At 35.9% G+C, this 14,706-nt stretch overlaps 1 protein-coding gene across 1 annotated transcript in view; it reads right to left on the bottom strand.

The window, feature by feature from the left end:
* LOC149798128 (uncharacterized) overlaps positions 1-14,706 on the bottom strand; it is a 94,126-nt gene that overhangs the window by 490 nt on the left and 78,930 nt on the right. Inside the window, exons 11-13 of the mRNA XM_089963218.1 lie at positions 11,111-12,027; positions 6,944-7,026; positions 3,749-3,961 (exon numbers count right to left, since the gene is read on the bottom strand). Coding sequence (XP_089819344.1) covers positions 3,749-3,961; positions 6,944-7,026; positions 11,111-12,027 — 1,213 coding nt within the window. The remainder of the gene's footprint in view (positions 1-3,748; positions 3,962-6,943; positions 7,027-11,110; positions 12,028-14,706) is intronic.

The following is a 14,706-nucleotide window of genomic DNA, read 5'->3' on the forward strand; positions in this document are numbered from 1 at the left end:
TACAGTTGTGAAAAGGAGACTAGAATGCCCTGAAAGTATTTCCTCATTGAACTTAAACCCTAGTGAGGGCATAACAGACCAGCTGTTGGTGTGTGTCAGTTCTAATCCAGTGTGGAATGTCTGTTTATATTTACAGTCCAGAACAGATGGGTGATATTTAAAGCTAACACTACAGTGCCTAATTCCACAAATACTTCAGCTAATACTGGAGTCAAATGCATGCTCTCTTACAAAGAAAACAACTGCCAGGAAAGTGTATCTATATTATGATTGGGTACATATTATCAAATGCAACAAATTTTACCAGAAAAATTCTGATTTCTTCTTCAAGTATTTTACTCAATAATACTACTTTAGCAGTATCCATAAGACAGTGAGGGAGTTAAGTTCCATTACCCAAGAGAAGCTATAGCAAGTGCCCTATGATATGCAAGACATCTTTTAGATTAATAACCCACCTGGAGCACTGACTCCATAACTTAAGTTGCAGCTTGCATGAAACCAAAATAGTTCCATACCATAAATTCAGTGAAAGTTGTCATGCCACATCTTCAGGAAGCTGCCAAATAACCTGGGAAGATAACCTGCTTCCCTGCTGTGATAGGCCCCAGCAGATCTCTTTGAGCCTTTGGGGATAAAAGATCTCAGCAGCAGAAGCTCGAGAAAGTGGACTGACTTCCATCCAATGGCTCATAGCAGGGAAGAGCTTCACTCAAATGCAGTGCTTGCTGCAATTGATCTTTGCTTAATTCTTGATATGGAGACAGTATAACATACAGAGTTAGAGTGTCTATACTGACGTTACCCTTCCCCCTCTCTGAAAGATAAGAACAGATGGGGTCTCTCTAATACACCAGTTCCATTTATTTAATGTATCACTTTATGAGATTTCTACAGGTTCTGTAAATGACCTAGAGATGGAGGGTTCAGGACAGAAACAGGTTTAACCTTAGAAATGACTGATTTCCCATGAACAGGTTTAACCTTAGAAATGACCGATTTCCCATGAACAGGTTTAACCTTAGAAATGACTGATTTCCCATGTTCTTGGCAATGAAAACAGATGTCCTCATGAGTGACACACTCATCCCCACAGGGTTGTAAGTAGTTCAGGACAACCAGCAATCCATGCATTTTCCGGATTCTACTTGCTGTCACTACAGCAAGTATGAAGTAGGTCTTATATGAATGGTGAACCAATGAAGCTCCTGAGAGTATTTCTACTGGTGTTCTATCCATCCAGGCTAACACACATGACAGATTCCACTTTGGGCACAGAGCCAATGTCTTTGGGCATAAACAACTGAAATTGGACAGAAATCAGATAGGTCCTTATTTTGTCTGATATCCTTTCTTCTGCAGCATTCATTAAATTGAGATGAAGTATGAAATTATTGATGCAATCAGCTGTGATGGTGTTCATGTTCACACCATTGAGAAAATTCTCCATTTCCCTCATATCCTTTCAAAGTTGTGGTTTTCTCCACCAAATGAGAACACATGAGGGCTAGTTTAATATGATACAGATATGCAGATTCAACAAATCTGGATTGGGATGCAATACCTGCCATCAGGGCTACTTGAGCAAATGATTTTCCTTGGGATTTCTGCTGCCAGATTTTTAATGTCATTTATCAAGAATGGTTTCCACTTGTGTGGAACAATCAGGATGAGGTGACATGCCTATTCTCTTGCTATCTACATCACTTAAGAATCAGAGATGTGACTGCAAGCCAAGGTATGTAGCTACCATTCCATTTGTTTTTATTCTTCCAGGGCATTAAGTTAGTCTGGAATAAGACAAACTTGTAATATGGATTTGTGGTTTTAGATAAAACTTTAAAAAATCAACAAGAAGCAATGGTCTTGATTTCTGAGATAATTCACCGCAGTGGAGTTGAACAGAATGAGAATATCCTTTCCATGTAGCTTATCCTGCCACCAACAAAATGCTAGTATGGCTTTCTTCTTGAGGATATTGATATGTAAAAGACGATCCTGAATGGTGCTGGCCTCCTTAAATGTTGGAAGGAATTGTACACATGAGCTCTCTCTGTTCACATCCATACAAGCCATCATCTTCTAAGGTTGCACCTGCAAGAGAACACCCAATGTGAGCTAAATGAGGTTCAGGGGACATGTAATGTCTGATCCAAGGGGCAAAATATCGGCCTTCACTGGCATGAGAGAATCTTGTAATGGTCTCACAAAAAGGCAACCAAGAGTGTCTGACGTCCACTCAAACATTTTGCAAACCCAGTAACTAAATAAACTCTAGGGATGAAGAGACTGTCCTGTGTACAAACTGAAGCTACCAATGAACTTGTTTTCAATACACATTCCCACTGAAATATTTTTCAATACACATTCCTGAGTGAGACATTCTGTTTATAAGTTTTTAACTTCATACATAAAATCGATAAAATGCTAAGTTGGTATGATTTCGGATTTTTCCCTGTTGACAAGGAATCCAAGGCAAGTAACAAGAAATATCAGGTCCTACTCCAAAATATAACTCACCTGGTGTTTTCGAAGAATGCCATCCAGTAGCTGAATGTTTAATGCAGAGACCCAGAGAATGATTCCATGTCTGAAAGGGATTGCTGGTAAACTCTCCCAAAAAAAAAAGATGCAGGAACCTTTTGAAAGCTTTGTGAATTGGGACATCCTGGTCTACACAAAGTCTTTCTTCTGAATGGTACTTAAAACTTAACTTGGTATTTCCATTTTGAAACAATGGTGATTGAAATGATTGAGGACACTTAGGTCTGTGACCGGTCTAAGCACATTCTTAGTCTTTTGGTCAAGGAACAGTCCTGAATATTAATTAAGTTTATATTGTAAATGATCTCTGCCACCTTCTTCTGGAGTAGGTTGCTAATTTCTTGCATAGAGAATCTTTTCTTGAATGGGTCTTTGGGGATGTGAGTAGCCAAAGAGACCCTAGACAATACAGGAGGTGCACTAAACATGATACAGAGACCCTAAAAAAGAAAAAAAATACTTGCTGGGTCCATTATTTGTGGCAAATTATTTCCCATTCAGCAGTGAAGAATAGGAGGCTTCGCCCCATAAGGATATCTAGTAAGGGTGGCATGAAAATGGTGTCATTTCTTGTTACATACGGAGGCTGATGTGGAGAGAAACTCAGGCAAATATGATTGCCTTCTCTCTACCTTTTGGTCCACTTTTGTTCTCGAGAACTGTGATCTTCTAGGAGTAGAGTATCAACCAGACTGCATCCCTGTCTGTCCTAGCAGTGTTCATTTGATCCTTTTGTTTATTTCCCTGAAAATCCCTCCTTGGTAACTGGAGCTGTGTGCAAGTGAAATTTGCATTTTAGGTGGCTTGATTGATAATTCAAAGATTGCAGGTTCAATACCCATCCAACCCAGCTTGGAAGATACACCTAATACCCGATTCCTTGGTGTAATATAAACATTGCTGTGCTGACAGTGCCATTAAAAACCAACGAAACAACCAAGTGACCAGTTCAACTTTGTTGAAAGAATGAGTGACTTCTCTTATATCATACTGTAATTTGTACATCAGTTGCCTGTCAAAGTATAAAGACCACCAACTCTTAAAGAACACAAATGATAAACCCTCATTTGATATTACATACATTCTGGATCTCTCTATAAACAACCCCTATCAACAAAGCTGTACTTGGATCCTTTATGATCACTATATAATTTTTTTGTTGCTGTATTTTGAAATTGTACAAGCAATAGTAAACAGCATGTACCTCCATTGTTTTTAGCCTTGAAGCCAAAATCTTTCGTGTTTCCTGCTGATCTGGATTCAGGATTTCTTGAGAAAACTGGGTCAGATTATGCTCAATTTCCTTGATGCTTTTTGTTTGACTTTTAGCCATATTATCAAGCATCCTACACTTATTCAGCAGCTGCCCAGACAGGTGTGTTTGTACCATTACTGGAACTGGAACCCTCTCACAGGCCTTAAAAAAATAAAAATAATACACACAGTACTACTATACAAAAGGTCCAAGCAAGGTTTGTATTCATTACCTGGCTTACATAACTTAACAGTTGACCATTTTAGTAACCAGGCCTTTGTAATACTGAAAGAACACAACCAATGTAAGCAATCAGCATAATGTCATGTTGAATTGATAACCTTATTAAAACAATCATTCCCAATATAAACGCATAATTGATATGCACAGTCTCTTACTCATAAGTGTGGTCACTGAAAATGATTAGGATATAAACCAACATAATCAACTGTTTTCCAAACTGAAATTACCAAGATAAGGTGAAAATGGATGAAAAACAGAGCCTCTGTATCTATAGATGATGCAAGCTCATCTCATTAATACACAATTATGCCACTTTGTATAACCCTGTCTAAGACTACAAGTAAGGTTATTTACCAAGGTGAAGCAAAATGCAACTTGAATTTGGTTTCAAGAGTGGTAACAAACTCAGCCAATTAGATGAAAGATTACCTCATTAATATGCATAGACCTTACTCATAATCAAAATCATCTTTAGTACCTTGATAATTTAAGACTATTTAACATGTTTTATCAAAATCTAATCAGAAATATATTTGCCAATGCTGACAGCTTCAGATGCTAGATGATTTCATCATATATATGTTAATCTCACAATCATGTCAAAAGAGATCTTGATGACATATGTCAATTTGCCAAGTTTGATCAAATTTTTACCTAAATCCAGTCTTAAGAGTGGTACAAATTTCATCCAATCAGTTTCAATATCACCTCATAAATATGCACTGGTCATAATAAAACTCACTGGGTATCTTGATCATGCAAACCTTTCAACCAAGCCAGATAATTTACCTAAATGGTAAGAAACTCAGCCAATCAGATGCAAGATCACCTGAAATCTGAAATTTTGATGACTGAAACCTATTTACCAAGTTGTATAAAAATCAGACCAGAACAAATGTCCCACATGTGATAACAACCAAGATATTTATTGAACTCATCCAAGATAAAGAGGATATATGCTTATATTCCAAGATGGATCAAAACTGGATCAAAAGCATGGTCTCCACAGACAAAACAAGTTCACCCTCTCTGATGCAAGATCCCTTTTCTGACAGTAGTAACAAAGTCCATGGGATTCATGATTATCTCATTAATATGCATGAATCTTGCTTGTTATCAAACTTGTTTGAGATTGTGATAACATCTTCATAATCCAAAAATGATCAAAATGATCAGCAATGTTTTTTTCCAAAGCTGTAACAATTGCAGCCAATCAATCAAATGCCAGCTCATCTTTCTGAGAGCTTGATGATATTGGGCAATTTTCCAAGTTTAATAAAATCAGATTATAAATATGGCATCCAGAATGGTAACAAACAATGGTTTGCAGATGCACAGCACAAGCAAGGTCATAATATTAATAATGCCTGACCTTACAGCTAAGTGAACTAATAAATGAAATATTTTATAACTGGAGTGCTTAATTGCCTAATGTATGCAGACAATGTTAAACAGTTCTCTATGTCGGTAATAGATAGATAAAACCAGGGATTATTAATTACTGAGTCTCAATGACCATGTTATGTGTTACTGATTAAACATGCAGAATTATTATTTTCTTACTAAACTTATTATAACCATGACTGCTGACTTTTAGATATAATCTACAGGTTTCTGTATTATCCTAACTGTATGTATGCCATCCACAGTTTACTCATGGTCAAGGAACATATTCCAGATCTAAAGTTATTCAGCAAAACTCATTTTTCTTTGAACCACACTTACTCTGAACTCTGATCTGCCCCAAAAGACTTTCTTCTTCTATCACTCTCAGTGCCCTAACCATCTGATCTTTTGATCCCCACACCAAAGACCTCCTTCCATACCCAACATCCAGGCCCATAAGAAAGTTTGGTCCAGGTATATGATATCAAACTATTTCTTTGGTACAGAAACCATTTTTTCTCCAATAGTCATAGTGATCTTGGCCTTTCTTGACCTTGAAACTAAAATCATGAGTTTCCTATTTACCCCAAATTTTGGTAACAGTAGATGACAGGAAACTCCAGTTCTTGTGCATAATCATGTTTCTTCTTCTAGTCACACTAACCTTGAACGTGACCTTTTCACCATACAATTGATAGACTATTTCCCTATCCCTGGTGAAAGCCATTTAAAAAGTGTGACTGTAATTGGGTGGAAAATACGATTCATGTAAATTTGAGCAGTCTCATGGCTTAGATAAGAAAAAGGTTTATTAATCCATCTGTATATACAAATGTTTTAACCATAAAACTTTCATGAGTAACTAACATTTGAATATTTACTCTTAGTCTCTGTTATATAAAGACGTGTATCCTATTGAGAAGCCTGTGAGAAATACATTTGAGGTATCGTAATCATAAACCAGTGTCAGAAACTTGAATAAATTTATAAACAGAATTTAATTATTTCTTTTCCTTTTTATTTATTGTCATGGTATTATCCAGACTCCATGGATTAATGGAAGCTGAATTGGGTAAAACTCTTCAAAAGTAAACAAAGGGAAAAAATTAACGTATCAAATTTAACTGCTTTGTTTGAATCCATCTCAAAAATAGAACCAGATGCCTTAAAAAATGTCTAATTTCTTTCATACTTTTGACCCCCACCTCAATCTTAGTTTACCCGGGGATGCATCGAAGATTTGGAATCCTTCTTATCAAACCATTAGTCTGAAATATCGCACTGAATACTATATAGTCACCCTTGTTCCATAGATGATTTCTGCAATTACCAGAAGAACCAACTTACAGACAAATACACAGATTAAGGGACACAAGCCAATTAACAAACCATTATAAGCAAAAATAAAATTTTAGAAGCACAGATACATATGCAATCAAATTAGAAGCAACTCTAAACAAATGTGAACTAGCACTGTCAGACCAAATCTAATTGTCCAATATATGATGCTCTTACCAATGGATGCTGTTCCACCATGTCCAATGTGCTACTGCTACTCCCATAAATGCTAACAGGAAATGACTTGTTCCCAGCCAACACTGAAAACAAAATAGGAAATTTTTGAATGACAGAAATGCTTGCCTTCATCTACTTATTCAGAAAAAAGAGTTCTGCATTTACTAATACTCAAAGTGATAATACCAAGTGATAATGAAGATGAACAAAGTTTTTGATGCAGGTAACAATTTCTTTTTTCTTATACATGGTAATGCTGTACAACATATGCTTATAGCCAATTTGATGAAAACATGCAACAGGATTAAAGAAATTCACTGAAACATCAATGTTATACACAGTCAATGAAGTTTAAAATGTAAGTCAATGTGACCTAATTATGATATCATGGTGGAGTACTTTTCAGGATGCATATACATATGAGGTATCATAACCATAAACCAGTGTCAGAAACTCGCATAAACATGAAAAGTGTCCATGATCATTTGAGTGTGAAATACAGAGCACAGTGACCTACTTTTCTTATGGTGAACAAGCACTTCTTGGGATCAATGCACATTGATGTTTTTATGACTATACAAGCATATGTCATAGATAATGACCTAAACATAATGAGTGCACATGATCACTGGTGCATGAAAAGTAGGATGATGACCAACATTTGATCTGGTGGTATAGTACTTCTCAAAATGCATGTACAAATCTACTTCATGAGTATAAGCAGCAGTTTCCAAGAAATGGACCTAACCATAAAAAGTGTACATGATCTATGAAGAACAAAAATGGACCTAACCATAAAAAGTGTACATGATCTATGAAGAACAAAAATGACAGTAGGTCACAGTTACTACATTTGATACAATGGTGTAGTAGTCCTCAGTTCCAAGAAACTGACCCAAACATAAAAGGTATATACGGTGACTAAAGTGTAAAATATAGGTCACAGTGACCTACTTTCATGATGGTGGAATACCACTTCTCAGACTGCATGCACACATCAACTTTCAAAGACAAAAGTATCTGAGATATTGACTTAAGCATAAAAGGTGTACATTTGCCAACATCTCCATCAACAATATGGCACTGAGGACTGTACAAGCTCTCCTGCTTGAAAGGTACAAATAAAACCACAAGAACATTATATATATATATATATATATATATATATATATATATATATATATATATATATATATATATATATATATATATATATATATATATATATATATATATTACATAATTACATGGTTTCAATGGCTATTCACATTCCCCCCCCTTCCGGGATTTCAATTTCTACTATAAAAGTAATGTATTAAATGGTCACCTTCTTTCCATGGTCATGGTTTCTTACTGCCTTGAGTGGTCATTTGAGCATTATTGACTGTGCAAATGAAGTGTTAGTTTTCACAAGAAAGGCATTGTTTAGGTAAAGACATGTCATATTAACTGATGCATTAACATGTCTTGTTTAAATTCAACGCACTCAAGTCAATCCATCAGTGTAACTTGGCTAATATCTCGACTGTTATTTTAACAACTGAATAAAGTCACAAGATTTCTTAGAAAAATTTTGCTGAGGTAAATTAGGTATTTTTTTATTCTTATTGTTCCCCTCCACACATTTGTTTTGTTCGCATTATAATAGTATGAAAAAGTCTGCACAAATCCTAATGCATATAATGCACTGTGAAATTTTCTTGACTGATTTAAACTGCACTTTCAACACATCATTTGCAATATCATTCATTAATGTCATGTTCAATATTATTTTGTTTATGTAATTGATTAAACTTTTATATTTTAAATACAATGGCTTGTGTTCTTCTATTCTACATCTAAGCTCAGATTTCTCTTATTCCATCCATTAATTTCATATTTCATTTATTGTTTACTTGATCTAAGCAATAATACCATAGTCAATCAAATCCTAGATAATAATAACCAAAGCACCACCTAACAAATGGGGCATCCACCAAACATTAATTTTATTAGGATACCTTTTAAGCAAAGAACAGATAATAAATCAACATCACAATCACCATTTCATTTAAGATATTCTGTTGATTCAAAATTTTCAAGCAACGCAATGCAATGCACAATTTTGCAAGAACTGATAATGAAAACTTGTGCATTTAACAGTAAATGCAAGATGGAAACAGTGTTTCAACTTAAAAAGCATCACAAAAGCTATAAACAAGGTGAATTGTCAGTAACTGGGTTGATACATACCTATACAATCTAGTTTGATGAAGTTATGCAATGAAAGATTACTGAATAACCTGCATGAGTTAAGTAACCTGATTAATAATTAAGACACAAATTAATCCAGAAAAAGAGAAAACTCGTTTCAGAAACAAACAGGTAAATCTACACATTTAATTATGTTTGAAATAGATTGAAGTTTAAATAAACAGGTAATTTTGGAGAAATGATGATATATGAATCCAAAATTGGTGTCTGCATTTTTGATTAAATAGGTATTGTAAGATATTTTATCATGGTAATCCAAATCCACCTGAGATCAGGGCAAGATTTCTTTGGGATAAAAGGCATTAGTCAAAGCTTGCTAATTTTTTCTCTTGCCCAATATTATCCCCACCTCCACTCCACCTTTTGCTACTCTGAGTAATGCATCATGTGCTTCAGCTTTTACTGAATGCCTTTATCTACTCCACTCCACTCCTTATCCACTCCACTAGTGTTAATTAGGGCTGTCAAAAATCACGAAAAACCAACCCCGGTACCCATTGCGAAATTTAACGGGTACCCGGGTACCCGTTAGCACATGAATGACATGTACAACCGTAGACCAACTAATTGTTATCCCCATTTCTTTAATATTTTATATGGCGATAGAGGCTAACCGTGTAATGCACTACTCGGTCTGATGCGTCCGCACCGATGTAGCTGCGAATGATCTGACCGCACGCTATTAATTAATAAATTTATTTAGAATGACCTTTGTACACGGATGGTAGGTATAATCCAACTTTTAATGATCACTGTGATCAGCCGCGTTAAATCCTTTAGAACACTCACCTTTTTTTAAAGTATAAGTCCTTGTTAGAACAGACCACGTTTATTCATTGGCTTTTGACCGCATATTTTAATTACCCACGCATGCGTGTAAAGCAGCTTTACCACATGTCAAGAGTAATGCGTTAAAACCGTCTTTGTGTGTGTGTGTGTGTGTACGAAGATTTCAAGGTGTCTAGGTGATAATTGTTCATAATATAAATTGTGGGATTTCTTCGACAATTGTGTTCGGAAATCAAAGGTATCCATCTGGATTTCATTAAAAGAGCATGCAATGTACCGATCATTTAGTACCCACAATCAATAGTTACCATCTACAAAGAGGTTTATTACCTGTAGAACAATGCTATGTTTTAACCTTGGTATATAATGCCTCGGGGATAACGGTTTGTCCTGTTGCACAATGCCAATGAATTTTATTAATCCAAACAGACTCTCTGATGTATTATTTATTTATATTAAGCAGGGATCTGGTTTCTAATTAAAGCCATAGCTGTCACACCTGTTTGAAGTGGTTGGTGAGTGTGGCGATTTTTGTTTACGGGTACCCGCGTTTACGTTTCAATACCCGGGTTTTTCAATACGGTCGGGTACCCGAGTACCCGTTGACAGCCCTAGTGTTAATAACGTTTTGTTAAGATATCATGAATGGTTTTGGAGTTTTTATCGAAAAAGAAATGTGCGAAAGATGGATGAATGGATGAAACAATGGACAAATTATAAAAAATATTGAAACTGAAACACTGCATACCAAAATGTACATTTTCATCACTAGTCTAAAAAAAAAAAACAAATTTTAGAGAGATATTTTTAATGGATGTAATTTTGCCCTGGAAATGAAACGGTGGAAAATGGAATAGGGATGGACAGATAAACAGAAAGAAACATTACAAAAATTTAAACAGAAGACTGGTAAATAGTAAAATGGCACCACTAGTCCAAAACAATAATGTGTTTACCAATTTTTAACAATATATCTTCAGCGGTTTGAGAGGCATGCTGAGGAAACAAAATTGTTTATCTGCAGAGACACACAGCAAGAACTAAATCCAACCTACATAATTACATACTGAGAACACAGCATTATTTTGACACAATTATACAATTAAGTAAGGTCAAGCATTGTACCTGGTTCACTTTCTAAGAATTGTCTTAGTCTAGACATTCCATGCTGCTCTTCACTGTGTAAAGCTGGTTTTGTAACCTCTGGACTATTACTTAACTCATATTCGCCATGACACAATCCCATGATACCCTTAGTGGAATGCTCATCTTTCTCATCTGTTTCAAGATTAATGTCACGACTATCTGTGGCCCCTAATGGCATGCCATACAAAGAATCCAGCTCGTCCAAGGAATCTCGTTGCCTTTTCTTACCAACTGTGGAGGATGAAGCCGACCACTTACTAGATGAAGTGGAATTAGGGGAATGATAATCGTCATTTGAACAAGACCCGCATGAACTGTCTCCAGCAGAAGAATTTTTTTTCGGTTTAGGTGGAAATGATCCTGCATGGCAAATGTTCCCAAATCCCTTATCAAACCTGTCAACATTACTGCTGTGTGTTGAGAGTGATATAAAATTTTGTTTCTGGTCTGGAATGAAAGAAGAGGGTGAATTTTGCTGGATATCTGCATTGGGTGTTGCTGTCCATGTTTCTGAAGTGGGTGATGCAGAGCTGACCTGATTTCTGTTAAAGGGAGATGATTGCACTTGCCACATTTGAGTCAAAAACTGTGTACAGGCTCCTGATGAGGCTTGGGTATCATGTAATTCCGACAAACATGTACAAAATGTAGAATTCATGTTGCTTACATCAACTGATGAATAGTCTGATTGAGACGAGTTAGAAGACCCATCAAAATATCCAGGGTCTGCAACCAAAACTTCATTCGATTTTAATGTGCAAGATGATGAAGAGGATGAGACCTTGTCATTTTCATCCTCATCTTTCTCTGAGGTGATGGACAGTTTCTTAGTGGCTCCCTGAAATTCCTGAATTTTTGCTCTCTGTGCTGCAAGTTTAGCCCTGCCTTCACCTTCCCTGAAAACAAAACAAAACAATTTAGGCATTTATAACTAAATAAAACAGAAATCGTTCCAGTCAGATCTGGGTGACAAATATATCTAAAGGTAGTGTAGTTAGATTCATTGAGCTTGTGTATAAAGCTTTAATATCATAGACTTACACCCTTCCAATTTCTAAATGTTAAAGTCAAAATCTCTCTTTAGGGGCCACCCCTCCTGTGAACAGTACATTGTCTTTCAACACAGGTTGTCTATCATAAAACACCATCACATTATATCACACAGTTGATCCTTCCAATGTCTAAATGTTAAAGTGAAATCTCTCTTTAAAGACCATCCCTGCTGCAAACAATACATTGTCTTTCAAGACAAGTTGTCTATCGTACAACATCATCACATTATATCACACAAATATCTAGTCTTTCATAACAAATGACCTTAAAAAACAATGGTCTTTTAAGTCTGGTTTCACAGTAATGAGTGTTCAATTTAGTGTATCACAGTAATGTGACAATCAATCAAAGTAATCAAAGATTGGTCAGAAAAGTCAAATAACCAAGTGTTTGAATATGAATTTCTTTAATCCAAAAAAAAAAGTAGTTCAAGTTTCTTATTAACCACAATGGCTTCTTTCGGACAAATATTCCATTAAAAGGTCAAGATAAAACAAAGATCCTCAGAAGGTTAGAGCAGTTGTTATTTTGGCTATTATCCTCCATTCTGTGATAACAAAACATGTCTGAGGTTATGAAGAATAGTGATGGGGGCCAACTTATCTTTAAACAACCAAAGGAGAATTTTAGCTATTGGTGGCATCTAGGCTTTTAATGGAGTATGTTTCCACTCACAGACTAAGAGAAACTATTCACGTCCCTCCACATATTTTAAATGTGGTGGGCCTAAGTAGTTCTATCCACCATTTTGCTTAATGGAATGTTTTGTACTGAGGCTTGCTTGATACAAACCAGTCATGTGAGTTCAACATTTCTGATATAACACCGGCATCCAAGCTTGCTTGAGCATGTGAGGAAAAATACAGATTTTTGATGAATTTCCACTGAAAAGTTTAACAGATTATTTATCCATGATTTTTCTCACCCAAGTGAGTAATCAGGACCCTATGGCACGTAGAGTTTCTGAACTTTATTTAAGGTTTTGGGGATTAGAGGGATGGGGGAAAGGTGTATGCATTTAAGCCATTCCAGTTCATTGAAAGAGCAATGACTGCCCAGGCTATTGGAGATGGGACTAAATTGGTTGCCCAGGCTATTGGATTTGGGACTAAAGAGACAAAATTGGCTGCCCAGGCTATTGGATTTGGGACTAAAGAGATAAAATTGGCTGCCCAGGCTTTTGGATTTGGGACTAAAGAGACAAAATTAGCTGCCCAGGCTATTGGATTTGGGACTAAAGAGACAAAATTGGCTGCCCAGGCTATTGGATTTGGGACTAAAGAGACAAACCAGGCAGATCTGTATTCCACATTGTTGTAAATAAATCCTGGTGTAGTCAATCCCGGCAGTTGCAGGTTCATCTGAATAATGAGGGGTGAGCAGGCCATTTGCCTTTTAAATGGATGATTTCATCAGGACTGTGAGTTTGCTAGTGGTCCTGTGTTAGGTCTGCTACTTGGCAGTCTGTTTCCTAACTTCAACTACATGAAAGGGCACCGGCCATACTCCAACGTTTTCCTTTTTACATTAGATTTGCATTGCATGATTAGAAGTAGTTACACTCACACAAAAAGAACAAAAAAATTATCAAGTGTAAAGAAGAAATAATAATTTAATTACTCGAAATAGAATCATACAAATCTATTACTTCCCCTTAGTTACGATATTCCACCTATAGTGGACGCCAACTGGAAATGACATACATTTATCCCCACAAGATGAAGTACATGCTTCTTGTTGTCGAAAAATAAAACACTATAAACTATTCAAAGGGAATATTTAGATGAAACTAATGTAAACTAATTTAGTGTTCAGCCTTATATCGGTATGCATGCACGACGCACTAGATTGTGTCACTTTCGAAACTGTTCCATTGTTTCAATTTATTTTGAAAATTCCCATTAATACAGGTAAAAAGAATCATTGCTGGCTTCCCTGTGTCAGCAGACTTTATAAAAAAAAGAAAAAGAAATTGGCGCACTTAAAGAATCCAAAGGAACCAAACTTGACTTTCTTTTGTCGCTGACTTCATAAGCAAAAATTGACACACTAAAAAGATACTCAGCACGCTAAAAAGATACCAAAGTCACTTTGCAGGGTTGGCTTGTTTTGTAATAAAATAACCTGTGTATCTGATATCCTGTCTGTAAGTTTAAACAATGAGTTTATTGCTCACTGCCAGTTGTGTCTATCACCTGGGTTTCTATTTGTTTGTTGCCATATGTCACCATAATTGATGTTTACAGGGCAAATAGTATACGTAATAATAACTTGCTTTAATAATACTTTTGTAACCCATGCTACCAAAAAGACTATCATTTACACTCACATTGAATGTATTTTAAAATAATGATTTTTTATTTGCGAGATACCATCTTATAGTTAACCTGGATACAATACAATATGGGTCAGTTTGCAACAAGTAACTTATCATGCATAAATGGCAGGTGCCTTCAAGCATTTGGGTGATATTTTTGTTTCATTTGCGATTTTGTTATTTGACACAAGCGATACACACTACA

This window comes from Sinohyriopsis cumingii, chromosome 6, assembly GCF_028554795.1.
Source record: "Sinohyriopsis cumingii isolate HCF-2022 chromosome 6, ASM2855479v2, whole genome shotgun sequence".
Classification (NCBI taxonomy): domain Eukaryota; kingdom Metazoa; phylum Mollusca; class Bivalvia; order Unionida; family Unionidae; genus Sinohyriopsis; species Sinohyriopsis cumingii.